We start from the raw sequence: 20575 nt of genomic DNA on the forward strand, positions 1-20575 counted from the left end.
CATGTAGGTTCGGTGGGTAACCAAGGCCAGTAGCAGTCGTCTACTTTGTTCTGGAAACCTTTGGAGCTTCTCTGAAGCATAACTTGTAGAGAAATATACCATATCTTGAATTATGATTTTCATTTAATAAACCAAATCTTCTGGAAGTGGCATGATTCACCTATGTGGAATAATTCTGTTTGAACTCTTAAATAAAGATACAGTTATATTTTATACTTAGCTTCCTAATTATATTCATAAAGCTTAAAAAGAAAGCATCCTTAGTTTTGTTTAACCCAGAGATGGCTCAGTAGTTACTGCCTGTTCTTCTAGAAGTTCTGAGTTTAGTTCCCATCAACTGCATTAACCCTACTTAATCACTTAAACTCCAGTACTCCCCCAATTTTTAAAATGCTTTATATAGTCTACTAACCCTCCAAATATATTTTTGAATTATGAGATTGTAGGCATCCATATGGCCTCTTCCACATAGTCTTTCTTTGGGTTAGCTCTCTCTCCCCTATTTTCTCCATATCCTGGTACCTCTACCTGCTTAAGCCTTTCCGCCCTGGACTCCACCTATCTACTTTCATTTTAGCTATCTGTCACTATTTCCTATCCTTCAATGTATCTCCTTCCTCAAGATGCCTTTTTGATTATTTACCTTTTAGTGACTTGACTATATGCATCTTCTTTGTTTTGTTTCTACATTTACAATATTGGGACTAAGACCCACAATTGCCAAATATAATATTTTATCATGAGTTTTTAATTTTTATTTTCATTTATATAAGATTTAGGAAAATCTAAGTTAATACATTATTTATGAAGCAGATATGCGTAATTCATGTAATACTTCATTTTGTCTACTTTTGGTAGTTGATGAATTGACCAATGCTATATTTTATCATTTTTATATGTAAATATTTCTAAATTTTTTCCTTGAGTTCAGGATTTAGTTAAGGTTGAATTGTGAAAGGGCATTTTCTCTTTTCTGATATTTGGTTATTTAACTGCTTTTATGGAAATTATTTTGTTTATATCAATATATTATGATATTTGGCATGCTTTTATTTGAATTTAATGAAATAAATGGGAAAATTTCCCTCCTAATATAAAGTTGAAATTTTAGAATTGAGTCAAAGTGTAAACATTTTCTGACTTCTATTTCACTAATGAACTCTTAAGATCTGCTCTCAGTTAATAATGGAATTAATCATTCCTTTTTTTTTTTTTGTTTTGTCTTTTCTGTCTTTTTAAACTTGCTTTCGTGGATATTCACACCAGGAGGACAAAGTGGTTAGAGTCTTTTTCTTTCTGTCTAATATACTTTTTCTTATTACTATTGCCAATTTAATTTTATAGTTGAATTTAATTTTATCCTTCTATGTATTTTGTTGGTTATTGCATGACAGTTGCTAAACAGTATAGCATATTTAAGCTTGCTGATTTTACTGATAAAACAACTTGCATTTCATTGAATTAGAGATGAAAATATCCATTCTTTATAGATCCCTGAGTTTTTACAAATTAATACTTTGTTATTGTGTCTCTGGTGGAAAACATTTGCCACCTACTGATGTTGCGTTCATCCAATTCTGCCATTCTCAAGACCCTGGGAAGGCGGGGGCTGGCCTTGCACTTATGACCTCACAGCATTGTGTATTATGGTCAGTGCCTTACATGTTTGCCTAAACTCACTCTCATATTGGTCATCTTTTATAAAGTTTCCAACTCAATGCCTAGTCTATGACTATAACAACAAACTAAAATTGAAAGTGGGCTCACTGAAACATGCCTCTTGTGTTTATCATAAATATTTAATATATTTCTGTTTATCTCAACAGTTTGAGGAGTTAGTGACATTTTTCATAAATGTCTGATTTGCATTTAGATTTGCTCTAGAGACTGGTGAGTCTGCATATAAAGAACAGTATTTCTATTCTGATAACTTTTGATGAGTCAAACTCAGCCTTGAGCTGTTTCAAATTTTTGAGTTTCAAGTGGCCCACATTCAAAGTAGTTAAAGTCTTCTAAGCAGTACCATGTTTTTAAACCAGCGGGAACCACTTCCTTTGATAGTCTTCAGCTACTTAGTTGGCAACAATTTATCTTGTGGCAAATACTGAACATGGATTTGGAATGAAATCTCAGAGTAGAAGAAAGGACAATATAATTATTTCCCTTTCTTTTAAAAATTCTGTAGAAATCCTAACAGCCTTAGGGGCCGTGTTGAAGATTAACAGGTCAATTACCTCACAAGCTGTGCGTCATTTTTGTTTGGCGGTGATTCTTAGAGAACCCAGAGGCTTTCTACCACCTGTTTCCTACCACAGTTACCCACAGATAGACAACCCATGGAGTTAATCACCTTTAGAGTCTCTATGGCAACTTTTGTGTTTGGAGTTAATATAGCATACATAATGGTCTAACTACTATCTGTTTTTTTTTTTCTTTATAACATGGCTCCTATCCTGGAAATTGGAAATTTAATGGTGGAAATCTAGTTTTCATGTTCTGATCAGTAACATTCTCACTGTCTAAAATCAGCTTAAATAAACATGGCTTCTAGCGACAGGTCATTCATTCTTTACACTGTGTAATTAGTCATAGCTTAGGATTTATTTTTCAACATTATAAACGTGCAGAAAAAGATCACCCGGTAACTTGTGTCTGTGGTAGCTCCCCGCTGTTTATTTCTCAGGTAGAAGAAGGGTTTTGTAAGAGTTAATTTTACCCATGAATATTTCAGTGATTTTGGAGTGGAAGTTGGGTTGCTAATGGCAGAGCTCATGTTCGTATTTTAGAAGCCCTTTCTACCTGAAGATTGGCTTAATTAGAATAAAATAGCTTTTTTCTTTCTTTCTTTTATTTTTAAAAGTAACCTAAAGATGTCTTGGGTCCACTATGAGCTTCCAGTTTTGGATGAGGCAGCATTTTTCTGGGATAATTGGCCAGGTCCTCCCCTGAGTCTCCCAGTTATCTCTGGGAGCCAGCAGAAGGAATTTTCACTAAGTGGGATAACTTATTTTCAGTGAATGGCTCCCATTATCACTGGCTGTGAAAGTTGCCGCAAAGGTACCATTTACTTGGGTATTTAAGAGTTACCACATTAATACAAAGTACTGAGATGTCCTTTGAAATGCTTGGGGGTAAACACGAAACAGACATCAAATTTGGGATAAGAATGATTACCCCTTCCTTTAAGTTCTGTCTGAAACATTATTAAACTTCTGTAAAGATTTTGATTTATTGGTTTAGGTCCTGTTAACCTTGTCGTCTAATAGTCATTATTTTAATGCAGGAAGAAAATGACTTAGCTGCATATCTTGCTGTATTTAAAGCTTTAGAGCAACCCTCACTTCACAGCAGTATACACGAATTCACATCATATATGTGTTATAACATTTTTGAAAAGTATAAATTATATCAGCTATTGTAGTATTTCTTGATGACATAATGTAACCATTGAAATTAATTACAAGTGATGTGTCATATTTGCTTTGTAAACTCCACGAAGTCATTGTTTTACATTTAACTATATACTTATCAGTCTATAGTTAGCTAAGAGGTGAATAATAGATAACATGTATTAGTTTGTATGGATTTGGAACATGCAAATAAAGCTGGACAGACCATTTTGTGACTCTTTACACAGAAGGTTGTACTCACACGTAGCTGTTAAACATTTGAGGAAGGTTTTATTGATATTATTGATGAGTAAATTCAATTTTAATGAATTTAAATTTAACAACCACTTGAATTGTTAAATCTAATTGTTAAAGCAACTAACCTTGATAGCAAATACTATTTCTTCTGCCCCACAGGAATACACCAAGCTATACTCATATTAGCAGTGGACATACAAACTTTTCAGTTCCCCCAAAGCATATACGTCAGCACTAGTCCCACAAGGGTGATAATGAGTAAAGGTTTTCCTCATCAAGGATAGAGTCAGGGATACAGATGACAGTGATGAAAGGCTTCTTGAGTGACTGAATTGGGGTAGCTAGACAGGTGAACAGGGAACAATGTCATTCTTCTATAGGCTTTGCTGTGGACTATGGACAGTTGACACCATACATTCCCATTCCTCTGGTTTTGAATTTGTTACTGAAGTCACCTTTTCCTTTGTTGCTTATTGAATCGTTTGAGTACATAGGTCAGTGGCTCACAGTGATTCACTCACCACTACACATGATGTATCTTTGTTTGCTTTTGAAGACTCTTAGTTCGGAGTTTGTTTTTATAATTAGTTAGATGAGGCTTTAGAATTGCCTTCTTTAGGGAAGAGGCAAATATATTACATGTAAGATATGTTTGAAAGGTTGAGTAGTTGAAAATGTGCACCCTACTTTTTGGGGTCCCCAACAGATATTTTCAATTTCCTTTTCTCTTGCAGTCTATATTTAAAAAGTATAAAAACCTACAAAACTGTCTTAGCTCTCCTTGAAACTGGAAATGGTGTATAATGCAGTTCTAGTACATGACACAGAAGAAAATTTCTAAAAGTTTCTGGCAAGTCATGATATTTAGCACAAAAGTCAACACTGTCTCTTAATGCAAATGTGATATGCTGACATGATTTGTTATTTGTTACCATGAAGAAAGGACCCAAAGTTTTAGAGTCATTGGGATGTAGTTGAAGGAATGTTCTTTAGGGTCAGAACCAGTGAGTTTGTTGGACTGGGTTTCATGACTGGAGGGGTCATAGGTCAAAAGTGGCTTTTAATATGCTGGAAAGGCAGAGTACCTGAGAGCTGCTCAGTTCTAGAACCTCGAAAACTCAGAACTGTTGGGGTGGGCAATGATGCACTTCTTTTTTTTTCTTTTTTCTTTTTTTCGGAGCTGGGGACCGAACCCAGGGCCTTGCGCTCGCTAGGCAAGCGTTCTACCGCTGAGCTAAATCCCCAACTCCAATGATGCACTTCTAGTCTGAGACTTGAAGCTCCTTGGATGTTGGAAGTCCATGTTGTAAGACTAAGGAGTCTTGATGGAGTCTAATGTCCAAAGAAGCAAAAGCAGCAGCAATGAACAGTTGGCTCAGAGAGTGGAGTGTGCCTGAGTCGGCGGCTTTTCTTCTTTTATGTCTGTCCACCTGTGGTCTCAGACGGTTGGGTGTTAAGATCACTGTCAGGGCAGCCCTTTCCTCCAAGTAGCTTTCTTATGTCGTCCTCCTGAGAAATACTGTCAGAGATTCATCTAGAGGTGCGCTTCACTAATTCTGTAGGAGTTTCTCCATGCAGCAAGTTGAAATTTACAGGTTATCATCATAGCCACTGACCCAAGGCTGTTAGAAAACTTTTTACAACTAGAGAAAATACTAGATTTTTCTGCTACCAGCAATCAAATTTTTTGTTTCTTTTAAAATTAGATGTCATTGATTATGATGATGATATATATATATATATATATGTACATACATATATATATATAAAATATATATGCATGCATGATGTGTACATGTCGGGGCACATGCCTGCCTTGGCACATGTATAGAAGTCAAAGAGCAGAGGACAACTTTGTGGAGCTTGGTCCTCTCCTCTCACCTTCTTTTTTAGTACTTTTATTTTTTTATATTTTAGTTGGTAACCCCCTCTGGTCCTCTGCCCTCCCACAGCTCCTCATCCCATTCCTCTTCCCTGTCTCCAAGAGGGTGTCCCCATCCCTGCACCCTCATTCCCTGGGGCCTCAGGTCTCTCCATGATTAGGCCCTTCTCTCTCTGAGGCCAGACCGGGGAGTCCTCTGGTGTGTGTGTGTGTGTGTGTGTGTGTGTGTGTGTGTGTGTGTGTGTGTGTATGTGTGTGTGTGTGTTAGCTGTTTTCTAGTGTCAGCACTCTCTATGTATCACTGAGACTTGCAAAGTCTTAAGAGAGATATGCTTGTAGTGTCATTGAATGTGCTTGTATGTGATGAGTCATTCTGCTTTCAGAATTCCGTTTTTGCCTTTTGAGAATTGATTATAATGTGTTTCAGTGGGACTCTCTCTTTGCTTAAAACTCTGGACAACTTTATTAAAACATAACTCAAATGAAACTCTCTCGTTATAAATATACGATCCAGTAGTTTTGGTATATTCACTAATTGCATAGCCATCACTCTTATCAACTGTGGAACATTTTTATCACCCAAGAGAAAACTCCATAATGTCACAGCCCCAGTTTGGTACTTCTCTTCCTGCTCTTTACATCCAGTCCCCGATTTAAGCAGTCACCTCCTGTATTCTGTTACTATGTGTTTCTCTATTCAGGCATTTGCCCTCTCTGTCCAAATTAATATATAATCTGTATCCAATATTCTTTCTTCTCCCTGGGAACTACCATCCTACTCTCCTATAAAATTAGTTTTTTTGAGATTTCACATATGAGCAAGAGCATGTGCTATTTATCTCCCTCCTCATGGCTTATTTTGTATAACATAATGCACCCCATGCTCATTCATGTTGCCAGATGTGGCAAGATTTTGTTTTTTTTCTTATATATGGATTCCATTGCCTATTCTTGTTATAGATTTACACATTTATATCTATTATACATCCATTTATTTGTTGATCGATACCTAAGTTGATTCTATCTTTTGATTGTCCTGAATAGTGCTGCAGTAATTTCAGGAGTTCTGACATTTCCTCATTGTTTTTTTTTAAATTATGTATATGAGTACACTGTATATCAGACACACCAGAAGAGGGCATCTGATCCCATTACACATGGTTGTAAGACACCATATGGTTGTTGGGATTTGAACTCAGGACCTCTGGAAGAGCAGTCACTGCTTTTATAACCACTGAGCCATCTCTCCAGCCCCTCTCCTCATTGTTCTTATTTTATTTCCTTTGGAAACATACTCAGTTGTGTGTTGCTGGATTGTACACTCAGTTGTGTGTTGCTGCATTGTGTCATAGGTATCATGGTACTTTTGAGGAAGTACCATGTTGTTTGTCATAAAGTTTGTACTAATTTATGTCCCCATCAACAGTGTTTAAGTGCCATCTCTACATTCTTCTAAAAGCTTATCATTCACAACCTAGAAACAGTGTCAGCCATTTAAAAGGACTTAGCTAGATTAGCTACTTCAGTCTTGGTGATTGCTTCTTTTTTTTTTTTATAGCAGTATCTCAATATTTTGTGAAATTATTTAATCTTAGGAGAACCTAAAAAAATATAAGTGAATAGTCAATGAAACATTGTCACAATTATTTCTTTATTGTGCTCTCTGCACTTGTCGGTATTTATTCTAAGGTGTGTCCTTCTCCATGTCCCAGGGATTGCTGTCCTTCAGTCTGACAGAATGGTCAGTGGCTTTTCTCCTCAGTATTGATTCATATAAACCCTAAGATAAGCTGTTAAGGACAATTGTATGTCTTGAGGCCTCTCACTTTTGTGTGTGTGTGTGTGTGTGTGTGTGTGTGTGTGTGTGCACGCATGTGTGTATGTGTTATATATTGAATGCTTTCACTAGATAGCACTGTGCATAAGCAAGAAGCTCATAAAGAAGCTCTGAACTGGAGTCCTGTGAGATAAATATAACTTCAATAGGAATTAAGTTTCAGCACTTTATTAAAACAGATTCTCTTGGTTCACACAATGTGGCCCACCAGAGTATAATCAACCTGAGATGTGGCCAAATTGGATCTCTAAGAATAGCTCTTCCATAGCTCTAGCCACCCACAATATCTGACCTGCCTCAGTGACTAGGTAGAGATTCCTCAGGGACTGTTTCTGCAGAGAGGATGTGCTGGCTTAACTGTTTTTTCCAAAGTATATATTTTTATTTATTTATTTATTATATATAAGTACACTGTAGCTGTCTTCAGATACACCAGAAGAGGGCATCGGATCTCTTTACAGATGGTTGTGAGCCACCATGTGGTTGCTGGGAATTGAACTCATGACCTCTGGAAGAGCAGTCGGGTGCTCTTAACTGCTGAGCCATCTCTCCAGCCCCCAAAGTATATTTTTATATATTAATCATAATAGATTTCATGGAACTGTTTGTGTGCTTTTAATAAGTGCTAGCCCATCTTTCCTAACTTCCTATATTCTTTTCTACTTTAACTTCTTTTGTTTTGAGACAAGGTTTCTCGTTGAACCAGGATCTTACCATTTCAACTAGACAGTACACCCCAGCCTGCCTCTGCCTCACCAGTGCTGAGATTTGGGGAGCATGCTGTCATACATGATATTTTGCGTGGGTTCTGGGAATCTTAACTCAGGCTTTATGCAAGCACTTTACTAAGCCATCTCTCCAGTCTTTAATTTTCAAGTTATTTTTAATTGCATCTTTGATTAAGAAGACGCCATTGTCTTCAGTGCTTGTATTTCTTTCCACACTTTGCTTATTCCATTTAGAGTCTCCTTCATTTTTTCCATAAAGTCACACGAGTTCTTCTAAAGTGAGTGAGATATTTCTTTCAGAGAATACCTAAAAGATGTTATCAATACTTCTTCTGAATTTTGTATGTTTTTGCTACTATCTTAATTATATTGTTCTGAGATTTACTCTCTTACCTGTAGTTTACATATAGGTTGGCTGAAGTTTTACTTTATTTACTACAAACATTTAATAAGTACTAAAATATTAGAAGTACATATTTGATGTTCAAATTATTTAACCATTACGAAGTTTGGTCATCAGCTCACTAGAAGCTAGCTGACCAATCTGGACGTGGACCGTACTTTTGTAGTTGTCTATGTGTTCACTCAATGCTTGTAGACAGTGTTGCTGATGAGCAGGCAAGAGGTTTCTCCTTTTCTTATTACATAGTAGTTCTGGGGGAATACTTGTTCTCTTGAATGAGTGAAATATATTTTCATTTTTAATATAGTTTTGAAATTATTAGTTGCAAATAAGCTGAGCGGGATAATTTTCTCAGGCTGGGATTGAAGTAGGCAACTTTTATTGTGTTTCCTGTTCTCAAGTGTGGTCTCTGTGGACTTACCTCAGTCTTGCTGCAGCTTGTTGGCAGGAGCCCCTCTTCCTAGCCCACTTTATCTGCAGATGCCACCTCTTGATGTGGATCCACGATTCACCTCGGTCTTTCTTACTGCTCTTGAGTCTTTCCTTCTAGTCCATTTCCACTCCTGTGTGACCTGCCCTCCGCCTGCAGAACCTCTCTACTAGGGTTCCCACAGCCACCACACTTCTATTTATTTTACTTTATCAATTTCATGTTATTATTTTGAATTTTTTTTAATGACTGATACATTCTTTATGAGTTGAAAGAAAAAGTGGTTTAACTTTTTTACCATATTAAAATATTTTAGTATCAAAGTATACATTTTCCAATTCTATATCTTATGTAACTTTGAAAACATATGATTGATTTCTGCTTGCACCTGGAACTGAACTGAACTCTGAAACATATGATTGGTTTCTGCAGCTCCCTGTACCCAAATCCCGTGGGGGAGAGAGCTGGACCCTCAGAAGTGGGTACAATCCTGAGAACTAAGAAAAGACTAATACTTTCTGCCCACATTCCTGACCCAAGAGGAAATCGCCTAGTGCCATCTGTGACCCCTGGGCACAGGGACCTAGGAGCAGGACCCTTCAGGTTTCAGCCTGCACCGAGAGCTGAAAGCCAGTCGCCAGGAGTGCCTACACACCTGAGAGTGGATATAAGACCAACTATTCTGCTCTAAGAGACCTGCCTGGTGGACTCAGAACACACAAAGGCAGAAGTCCTCTGGGATAGGACACTTCAGTTTCTGGCTGTGCGTGGAACTGAACTGAATCTATCCAACAGCTCCCTATACCCAAATCCCATGGGGGAGAGACCTGAACTCCCAGAAGTGTGGACAGTGCTGAGACCTCATGACAGACCACCACTTCTGCCCACTTCTGCCCACATTCCCAGCCCAAGAGGAAACTGTGCCTCTGGATACAGAAATATATAGGAGCAATTAGGAGCAGGAAATGGCTGGTTTCTGCCTGCGCCCAGAACTGAACTGAATCAGTACCACAGCTCCCTGCGCCCAAATCCCGTGGGGCAGAGAGCTGGACAGACCCTCAGTAGTTTGGCCACTCTGGAGAACTCAGAGGAGACAAGTACTTTCTGCCCACATTCCTGATCCCAAGAGGAAATTGCTTACTTCCATCTGTGCCCTCTGGGCACAGGGACCTAGGAGCATTCAGGGGCACGACCTTTTGGGTTTTTGCCTGAGCCTAGAGTTGAAAGCCAGTTACCAGGAGCTCCTACACACCTGAGGGCAGAGTTCTCTGTTCCCAGATCTGGCTGAAAAACAAAACAAAACAAAACAACTCAGGTCTACAGGAGTGCTGACACACAGACCTACAGGAGAGCCAAGCCATTTTCAGAAACAAGCTAACACCAGAGACAACCAGATGGTGAGAAGCAAGCCCAGGAACCTAAGCAACAGAAGCAAAAGACTACTTGGCATCATCAGAGCCCAGTTCTCCCAACAAAGCAAATACTGGATATTCAAACATACCGGAAAAATCAATATTTGGATTTAAAATCACATTTTGTGATGGTGATGGAAGACTTTAAGAAGGACATAAATAACTCCCTTAAAGAAATACAGGGCAACACAGGAATAAGTAGAAGCCCTTAAAGAGGAAACACAACACTCCCTTAAAGAATTACAGGAAAACACAACCAATCAGGTGAAGGAATTGAACAAAACTATCCAGGATTTTAAAATGGAAATAGAAACAATAAAGACACATCAAAGGGAGACAACCCTGGAGATAGAAAACCTAGGGCAGAGGTCAGGAGTCATAGATGCAAACATCACCAACAGAATACAAGAGATAGAAGAGAGAATCTCAGGGGCAGAAGATACCATAGAAAATATCGACACAACCATCAAAGATAATGTAAAACGCAAAAAGCTCCTAACCTAAAACATCCAGGAAATCCAGGACACAATGAGAAGATCAAACCTAAGGATAATAGGTATAGAAGAGAGTGAAGACTCCCAACTTAAAGGTCCAGTAAATATCTTCAACAAAATTATAGAAGAAAACGTCCCTAACCTAAAGAAAGAGATACCCATAAACATACACGAAGCCTACTGAACTCCAAATAGGTTGGACCAGAGAAAAATTCCTCCCATCACATAATAGTCAAAACACCTAATGCACACACACAGAAAAAAGAATTTTAAAAGCAGTAAGGGAAAAAGGTCAAGTAACATATAAAGGTAGAACTATCAGAATTACACCAGACTTCTCACCAGAGACTATGAAAGCCAGAAGATTCTGGGCAGATGTCATACAGACCCTAAGAGAACACAAATGCTACCCCAGGCTACTATATCCAGCAAAACACAAAATTAACGTAGATAGAGAAACCAAGATATTCCATGACAAGACCAAACTTACACAATATCTTTCTACAAATCCAGCCCTACAAAGGATAATAGATGGAAAACTCCAACACAAGGAGGAAAACTACACCCTAGAAAAAGTAATCTCCTTGCAATGACACCAAAAGAAGAGAAACACAGAAACATAATTCTACCTCTAACAACAAAAACAAAAGGAAGCAACAATCACTATTCCATAATATCTCTTAGCATCAATGGACTCAATTCCCTAATAAAGAGACATAGACTAACAGACCGGATACGGAAAGAGGGCCCACCATTTTGCTACATACAGGAAACACACCTTAGAGACAAAGATAGCTACTATCTGAGAGTAAAAGACTGGAAAACAACTTTCCAAGCAAATGGTCTTTAGAAATAAGCTGGAGTAGCCATTCTAATATTGAATAAAATTGACTTTCAACCAAAAGTTATCAAAAACGATACAGAAGTACACTTCATATTTATCAAAGGAAAAATCCAGCAAGATGAACTCTCAATCCTAAATATCTATGCTCCAAATACAAGGGCTCCTACATTCATAGAAGAAACCTCACTAAAGCTCAAAGCACACATTGCACCACACACAATAATTGTAGGAGATTTCAACACCCCACTCATCAATGGACAGATCATGGAAACAAATTAAACAGAGACATAGAGAAACTAACAAGTTATGAACGAAATACACTTAAGAGGTATTTATAGAATATTTCGTACTGAAAAAAAAGAATATACCTTCCTCTCAGCACCTCACGATACATTCTCCAAAATTGATCATGCAATCGGTCACAAAACAGGCCTCAACAGATACAAGAAGATTGAAATAGTCCCATGCATCCTATCAGATCACCATAGACTAAGGCTGGTCTTCAATAACAACAAAAACGACAGAAAGCCCACATATACATGGAAGTTGAACAATGCTCTACTCAATGATAACTTGGACTAGGAAGAAATAAAGAAAGAAATTAAATACTTTTTAGAATTTGATGAAAATGAAGGCGCAAATTACCCAAACTTATGGGACATGATGAAAGCTGTGCTAAGAGGAAAACGCATAACTCTGAGTGCCTCCAGAAAGAAACAGGAGAGAGCATACATCAGCAGCTTGACAGCACACCTAAAAGCTCTAGAACAAAAAGAAGCAAATACACCAAGAGGAGTAGAAGGCAGGAAATAATCAAACTCAGGGCTGAAATCAACCAAGTAGAAACAAAAAGAACTATATAAAGAATGAACAAAATCAGGAGATGGTTCTTTGAGAAAATCAACAAGCTAGATAAACCCTTAGCCACTCTAACCAGAGGACACAGAGAATGTGCCCAAATTAACAAAATCAGAAATGAAAAGGGAGACATAACAACAGAATCTGAGGAAATTCAAAAATTAATCATATCCTACTATAAGAGCCTATATTCAACAAAACTGGAACATCTGGAGGAAATGGACAATTTTTTAGACAAATACCAGGTACCAAAGTTAAATCAGGATCAGATAAACCATCTAAACAACCCCATAACTACTAAAGAAATAGAAGCAGTTATTAAAAGTCTCCCAACCAAAAAGAGCCCAGGACCAGATGTGTTTAGTGCAGAATTCTATCAGACATGCATAGAAGAATTCATACCAATACTGTTTAAATTATTCCACAAAATTGAAACACGTGGAACACTACCCAATTTTCCTATGAAGCCACAATTATGCTTATATCTAAACCACACAAAGACCCAACAAAGAAAGAGAACTTCAGAACAATTTCCCTTATGGATATCGACGCAGAAATACTCAATAAAATTCTTGCAAACTGAATCCAAGAACACATTAAAACAATCATTTATCATGATCCAATAGGCTTCATCCCAGGGGTGTAGGGATGGTTCAGTATATGGAAATCCATCAATGTAATCCACTCTATAAACAAACTGAAAGATAAAAGCCACATGATCATTTCATTAGATGCTGACAAAACATTTGACAAAATTCAACACCTCTTCATGATAAAAGTCTTGGAAAGAAGAATTCAAAGCCCATACCTAAGTGTAGAACAAGCAATGTACAGCAAACCAGTAGCTAACATTAAATTAAATGGAAAGAAACTTGAAGCAATCCCACTAAAATCAGGGACTAGACAAGGCTGCCCACTCTCTTTCTACTTATTCAATATAGTACTCAAAATCCTAGCCAGAGCAATCAGACAACAAAAGGAGATCCAGGGATACAGATTGGAAAAGAAGAAGTCAAAATATCACTATTTGCAGATGATATGATAGTATATTTAAGTGATCCCAAAAGTTCCACCAGAGAACTACTAAAGCTGATAAACAACTTCAGCAAAGTGGCTGGGTACAAAATTAACTCAAATAAATGAGTAGCTTTCCTCTACTCAGAGGATAAACAGGCTGAGAAAGAAATTAGGGAAATGACACCCTTCACAATAGTTCCAAATAACATAAAATACCTCTGTCTGACTTTAACCAAGCAAGTGAAAGTTCTGCATGGCAAGAACTTCAAGCCTCTGAAGAAAGAAATTGAAGAAGATCTCAGAAGTTGGAAAGACCCCGCATGCTCATGGATTGGCAGGATTAATATTGTAAAAATGTACATTTTGCCAAAAGCAATCTACAGATTCAATGTAATCCCCATCAAAATTCCAACTCAATTCATCATAGAGTTAGAAAGAGCAATTTGCATATTTATTTGGAATAACAAAAAACCCAGGATAGCTAAAACTATACTCAACAATAAAAGAAAGATTCTATGGGAATCACAATCCCTGAACTTAAGCAGTATTACAGAGCAATAGTGATAAAGCCTGCATGGTATTGGTACAGGGATAGACAGATAGACCAGTGGAATAGAATTGAAGACCCAGAATTGAACCCACACACCTATGGTCACTTGATCTTTGACAAAGGAGCTAAAACCATCCAATGGAAAAAAGATAGCATTTTCATCAAATGGTGCTGGTTCAACTGGAGGTCAGCATGTAGGAGAATGTAAATCGATCCATTCTTATCACCCTGTACAAAGCCTAAGTCCAAATGGATCAAGGACCTCCATATCAGACCAGATATGTTCAAACTAATAGAAGAAAAAGTGGGGAAGCATCGCAAATATATGGGCACTGGGGAAAATTTCCTGAACAAAACACCAATGGCTTATGCTCTAAGATCAAGAATCGACAAATGGGATCTCATAAAACTGCAAAGCTTCTGTAAGGCAAAGGACATTGTCATTAGGACAACATGGCAACCAACAGATTGCAAAAAGATCTTTACCAATCCTATATCTGATAGAGGGCTAATATCCAAAATATACAAAGAACTCAAGAAGTTTAACTCCAAAGAGCCAAATAATCCTATTAAAAATGGGGTCTGGAGCTAAATAAAGATTTCTTAGCTGAGGAATATCTAATCGCCAAAAAGCACCTAAGGAAATGTTCAACATCCTTAGCCACCAGGGAAATGCAAATCAAAACACTTCACACCTGAGATTCCACTTCACACCAGTCAGAATGGCTAAGATCAAAAAGTCCGGCGACAGCAGATGTTGGTGAGGATGTGGAGAAAGAGGAACACTCCTCCATTGTTCGTGGGATTGCAGACTGGTACAACCATTCTGGAGATCAGTCTGGAAGTTCATCAGAAAATTGGACATTGCACTACCTGAGGATCCAGCTATACCTCTCTTGGGCATATACCCAAAAGATGCCCCAACATATAACAAAGACACGTGCTCCACTATGTTCATAGCAGCCTTATTTATAATAGCCAGAAGCTGAAAAGAACCCAGTTGTCCTTCAACAGAGGAATGGATACAGAAAATGTAGTACATCTACACAATGGAGTACTACTCAGGTATCAAAAACAATGACTTCATGAAGTTCATAGGCAAATGGATAGAACTAGAAAATATCATCCTGAGTGAGCTAACTCAATCACAGAAAAACACCCTTGGTATGCACTAACTGATAAGTTGATATTAGGCCAAAAGCTTGAATTACCCAAGGTACAATCCACAGACCACATGAAGCTGAACAAGAAAGATGACCAAGGTGCAGATGCTTCAATCCTTCTTAAAAGGGGAATAAAAATATTTATGGTAGGTGATATGAGGCTAAGTTTGGTGCAGAGAGTGAAGGAATGGCCATTAGAGCCTGCCCCACATGTTGGCCATATATATACAGCCACCAAAACTAGATAAGATTGATGAAGCTAAAGAGTGCATGCTGAGAGGAACTGGATATAGATGTCTCCTGAGAGCCACAGCCAGAGCATTTCAAATACAGAGGTGTATGCTAGCAGCAAACCATTGAATTGAGAATGGAATCCCTGTTGGAGGAATTAGAGAAAGGATTGAAAGAGCTGAATGGGCTTGCAACCCTACAAAAACAAGAATGCCAAGAACTAGAGCTCCCAGGGACTAAACCACTACCCAAAGACTATACATAGATTGACCCCAAAGACTATACATAGATTGACCCATGGCTCCAACTGCATATGTAGCCGAAGATGGCCTTGTTGGGCAGCAAAGGAAGGAGAAGCCATTTGTCCTGCCAAGGTTGGACCCTCAGTGTAAGGGAATGCCAGGGGGCAGTACGGGAAGGGTTGTGTGGATGGGGAGAGAAACACCCTTATTGAAGAAGGGGAGAGAGAGGGAATAACGGGCTTATGGATAGGAAACCGGGAAAGGGAATAACATTTGAAATGTAAATAAAGGGATATCCAATAAAAAATTTTATTTGTAAAAAAAATGATTGATCTGAGTGTACTTTTGAAAAAGATCTAAGCAGAATTATGTAACATATTTCTGTCATTATCAAAAATATGGATTTTTATTATTAACATTCTTAAGCATTGCAACGGTTACTTTTACAACCTTTGTATTCATCCCAACACATACCCTCTTTTTGTACCTGAGTGCTAAGTGATAAACATCTATGCTTGAGAACTTCACATGAATCTTTGTAACTGAAAATTCTATTATTTAAAATATATCATATTAAGTTTAAATTCTAAACTACAAACCAAACGCTGTGAATTTGTAGAAAGTGTTTTTTATCAAATATGTCTGTAATGCTTCTTTAGGCGACCATAGAACAGTGTTTGAAGATCTCCTCTCAAGCACCTCAGATGTCTACAGTTTATGTCAAAAGTTAACATTTGGCATGATTTATGTCAGAAATTACCTAATGACTAGTTTTTGATTGATTGTATCAAACTGAGTATAGGAGCTTGAAAAAGAAATTGTGCACTCTTCTTGGCATATTAGATCACCCGAGTAAGAGTATCCAAGGGGGGTCCTCAACAAATGCTTTGTAGGAGTTACTGAGCTAATTCTAATCTCTAGGTGGGTTGAGATATCAGTTTTCTCTATCAGCCCTGCTTTTATTTCAGTGTTCCCACATTCAGAAGCCAGAATGTCACAGATCCTAGATTTACAAATATATAAAATGAATATAAAATAAAATTAATCAATAATAACTCATACTGATGACATTAAAAAGAAACTATTACTAGTACATACTCTGCCCTGGCTTAGATGAATAAATATCTCATTTTGTGTCTTAATTTAGTATGTTTTGGAAATTTTAACTTTATTTTTTTCAAATCCTATTTTAAATGATGGTTTTTATATGTGTCATGCTTGAAAAGACATATTTAGAAGACAGTTGGTCACAGTGTCAGTTTCACAGAATGGTAGTAGTGGATTCTCCTCTAGGGTTGTGATCTCTCCAGCCATGGGTCCTTTGCTAGGTTTCCAGTACTAGGCATGACTTCCCTCCTGTTACATGGGACTTTATGCCAATCAGATGTCTGTTAGCTCTAATATGTTAATTCCACTATTGCCTTGTTGGGCTTACCTTGCCAGGCCAGTCACTGCAGTTCATAGTATTTACAGCTGAGCAGGATGTTGTTAAGCGATTTCATCTGGCAACCTACATAGCATCTTTTGACTCTATGGTGGTTAATCATCAGGAAGGAAGCTTCTGGGTCTGTATAACTTGATTTCTCTAAGTTCTGTGACCAAAGTGTATCTTCAGCAGTGGTATAAATAAGTAGAAAAAAATAATAGAAGAGTTTACACACAAGCTATGTTGGTCAACCAAGAGACAGTAGCCCGAATTGCCTCTGAGCCACCTAGCAGCACAGAGGTAGATACCGGTCATGGGCCTTTTTGTTTAATAGTCTATGACTTCTGGTGAGAGCATTAGTCCTCATGTCCTTCATGGTACTTCTTCTACATATAGCATGTTTTGCTAGTAATTTCCTAGATATCCCAAGAGAGGATATACTTGTATATATATTTAAAAAACATTTTTTATAGATAGTCACAAAATATGCATATTATTTGAAGGAGACAGTGATGAGAGGGTTTAAAGACTTTTTTTTTTTTACTGGATTGAGTAAAACTATAATAACAATTAACACACAATTTATTTTATTTTATTTTTTTATCTTTGTTAACTTGAGTATTTCTATTTACATTTCGATTGTTATTCCCCTTCCTGGTTTCCCGGCCAACATCCCCCAACCCCTCCCCCTCCCGTTCTATATGGGCTTCCCCTTCCCATCCTCCCCCTATGACCACACTCCCCCCAACAATCACGTTCACTGGGGGTTCAGTCTTGGCAGGACCAAGGGCTTCCTCTTCCACTGGTGCTCTTACTAGGCTATTCATTGCTACCTATGAGGTTGGAGCCCAGGGTCAGTCCATGTATAGTCTTTGGGTAGTGGCTTAGTCCCTGGAAGCTCTGGTTGCTTGGCATTGTTGTTCATATGGGGTCTCGAACCCCTTCAAGCTATTCCAGTCCTTTCTCTGATTCCTTCAACGGGGGTCCCGTTCTCAGTTCAGTGTTTTAATGAGGGCATTCACCTATGTATTTGCTGTATTCTGGCTGTGTTTCTCAGAAGAGATCTACATCGAGTTCCTGTCAGACTGCACTTCTTTGCTTCATCCATCTTACCTAGTTTGGTGGCTGTATATGTATGGGCCCCATGTGGGGCAGGCTCTGAATGGGTGTTCCTTCTGCCTCTGTTCTAAACTTTGCCTCCCTATTCCCTGCCAAGGGTATTCTTGTTCCCCTTTTAAAGAAGGAGTGAAGCATTCGCATTTTGGTCATCCTTCTTGAGTTTCATGTGTTCTGTGCATCTAGGGTAATTCAAGCATTTGGGCTAATATCCACTTATCGATGAGTGCATACCATGTATGTCTTTCTGTGATTGGGTTACCTCACTCAGGATGATATTTTCCAGCTCATCCATTTGTCTATGAATTTCATAAAGTCATTGTTTTTGATAGCTGAGTAATATTCCATTGTGTAGATGTACCACATTTTCTGTATCCATTCCTCTGTTAAAGGGCATCTGGGTTCTTTCCAGCTTCTGGCTATTATAAATAAGGCTGCAATGAACATAGTGGAGCATGTGTCTTTTTTATATGTTGGGGCATCTTTTGGGTATATGCCCAAGAGAGGTATAACTGGGTCCTCAGGTAGTTCAATGTCCAATTTTCTGAGGAACCTCCAGACTGATTTCCAGAATGGTTGTACCAGTCTGCAGTCCTACCAACAATGGAGGAGTGTTCCTCTTTCTCCACATCCCCGCCAACATCTGCTGTCACCTGAGTTTTTGATCTTAGCCATTCTCACTGGTGTGAGGTGAAATCTCAGGGTTGTTTTGATTTGCATTTCCCTTATGACTAAAGATGTTGAACATTTCTTTAAGTGTTTCTCAGCCATTCGGCATTCCTCAGCTGGGAAGTCTTTGTTTAGCTCTGAACCCCATTTTTAATAGGGTTATTTGTCTCCCTGCGGTCTAACTTCTTGAGTTCTTTGTATATTTTGGATATAAGCCCTCTATCTGTTGTAGGATTGGTAAAGATCTTTTCCCAATCTGTTGGTTGCCGATTTGTCCTAACAACAGTGTCCTTTGCCTTACAGAAGCTTTGCAGTTTTATGAGATCCCATTTGTCGATTCTTGATCTAGAACATGAGCCATTGGTGTTTTGTTCAGGAAATTTTCTCCTCATGTGTTTGAGATGCTTCCCCACTTTTTCTTCTATTAGATAAAGTGTATCTGGTTTGATGTGGAGGTCCTTGATCCACTTGGACTTAAGCTTTGTACAGGGTGATAAGCATGGATCGAATGCATTCTTCTACATGTTGACCTCCAGTTGAACCAGCACCATTTGCTGAAAATGCTATCTTTTTTCCATTGGATGACTTTGGCTCCTTTTTCAAAAATCAAGTGACCATAGGTGTGTGGGTTCATTTCTGGGTCTTCAATTCTATTCCATTGGTCTATCTGTCTGTCTCTGTACCAATACCATACAGTTTTTATCACTTGCTCTGTAATACTGCTTGAGTTCAGGGATAGTGATTCCCCCTGAAGTCCTTTTATTGTTGAGGATAGTTTTAGCTATCCTGGGTTTTTTGTTATTTCAGATGAATTTGCAAATTTTTCTGTCACTCTCTGAAGAATTGGATTGTTATTTTGATGGGGATTGCATTGAATCTGTAAATCGCTTGTGGCAAAATGTACATTTTTACAATATTAATCCTGCCAATCCATGAGCATGGGAGATCTTTCCATCTTCTGAGGTCTTCTTTAATTTCTTTCTTCAGAGGCTTGAAGTTCTTATTGTATAGATCTTTTATTTGCTTGGTTAAAGTCACACCGAGGTATTATGTATTATTTGGGACTATTATGAAGGGTGTCATTTCCCTAATTTCTTTCTCGGCTTGTTTCTCTTTTGTGTAGAGGAAAACTACTGATTTATTTGAGTTAATTTTATACTCAGCCACTTTGCTGAAGGTGTGTATCAGGTTTAGTAGTTCTCTGGTGGAACTTTTGGGATCACTTAAATATACTATCATATCATCTGCAAATAGTGATATTTTGACTACTTCTTTTGCAATCTGTATCCCCTGGATCTCCTTTTGTTGTCCAATTGCTCTAGCTAGAACTTCAAGAACTATATTGAATAAGTAGGGAGAGAGTGGGCAGCCTTGTCTAGTCCCTGATTTTAGTGGGATTGCTTCAAGTTTCTCTCCATTTAGTTTAATGTTAGCGACTGGTTTGCTGTATATGGCTTTTACTATATTTAGGTATGGGCCTTGAATTCCTATTCTTTCCAGGACTTTTATCATGAAGCGGTGTTGAATTTTGTCAAATGTTTTGTCAGCATCTAATGAAATGATCATGTGGTTTTGTTCTTTCAGTTTGTTTATACTGGATCACATTGATGGTTTTCTGTATATTAA

The 20575-nt window shown here is 38.0% G+C and overlaps 1 protein-coding gene across 35 annotated transcripts in view; it reads left to right on the forward strand.

Annotated features, from left to right (window-relative positions):
- The window catches only part of Rims2 (regulating synaptic membrane exocytosis 2), a 511056-nt gene that overhangs the window by 118015 nt on the left and 372466 nt on the right, over nucleotides 1-20575 (forward strand). For 18 of the 35 annotated variants that reach the window (XM_039078274.2, XM_039078264.2, XM_063262877.1 and 15 more), the window contains one exon: nucleotides 1267-1278. In XM_039078274.2, coding sequence (XP_038934202.1) covers nucleotides 1267-1278 — 12 coding nt within the window. 35 annotated transcript variants of the gene reach the window in all.

Source organism: Rattus norvegicus, chromosome 7 (assembly GCF_036323735.1).
Source record: "Rattus norvegicus strain BN/NHsdMcwi chromosome 7, GRCr8, whole genome shotgun sequence".
Taxonomy (NCBI): Eukaryota; Metazoa; Chordata; class Mammalia; order Rodentia; family Muridae; genus Rattus; species Rattus norvegicus.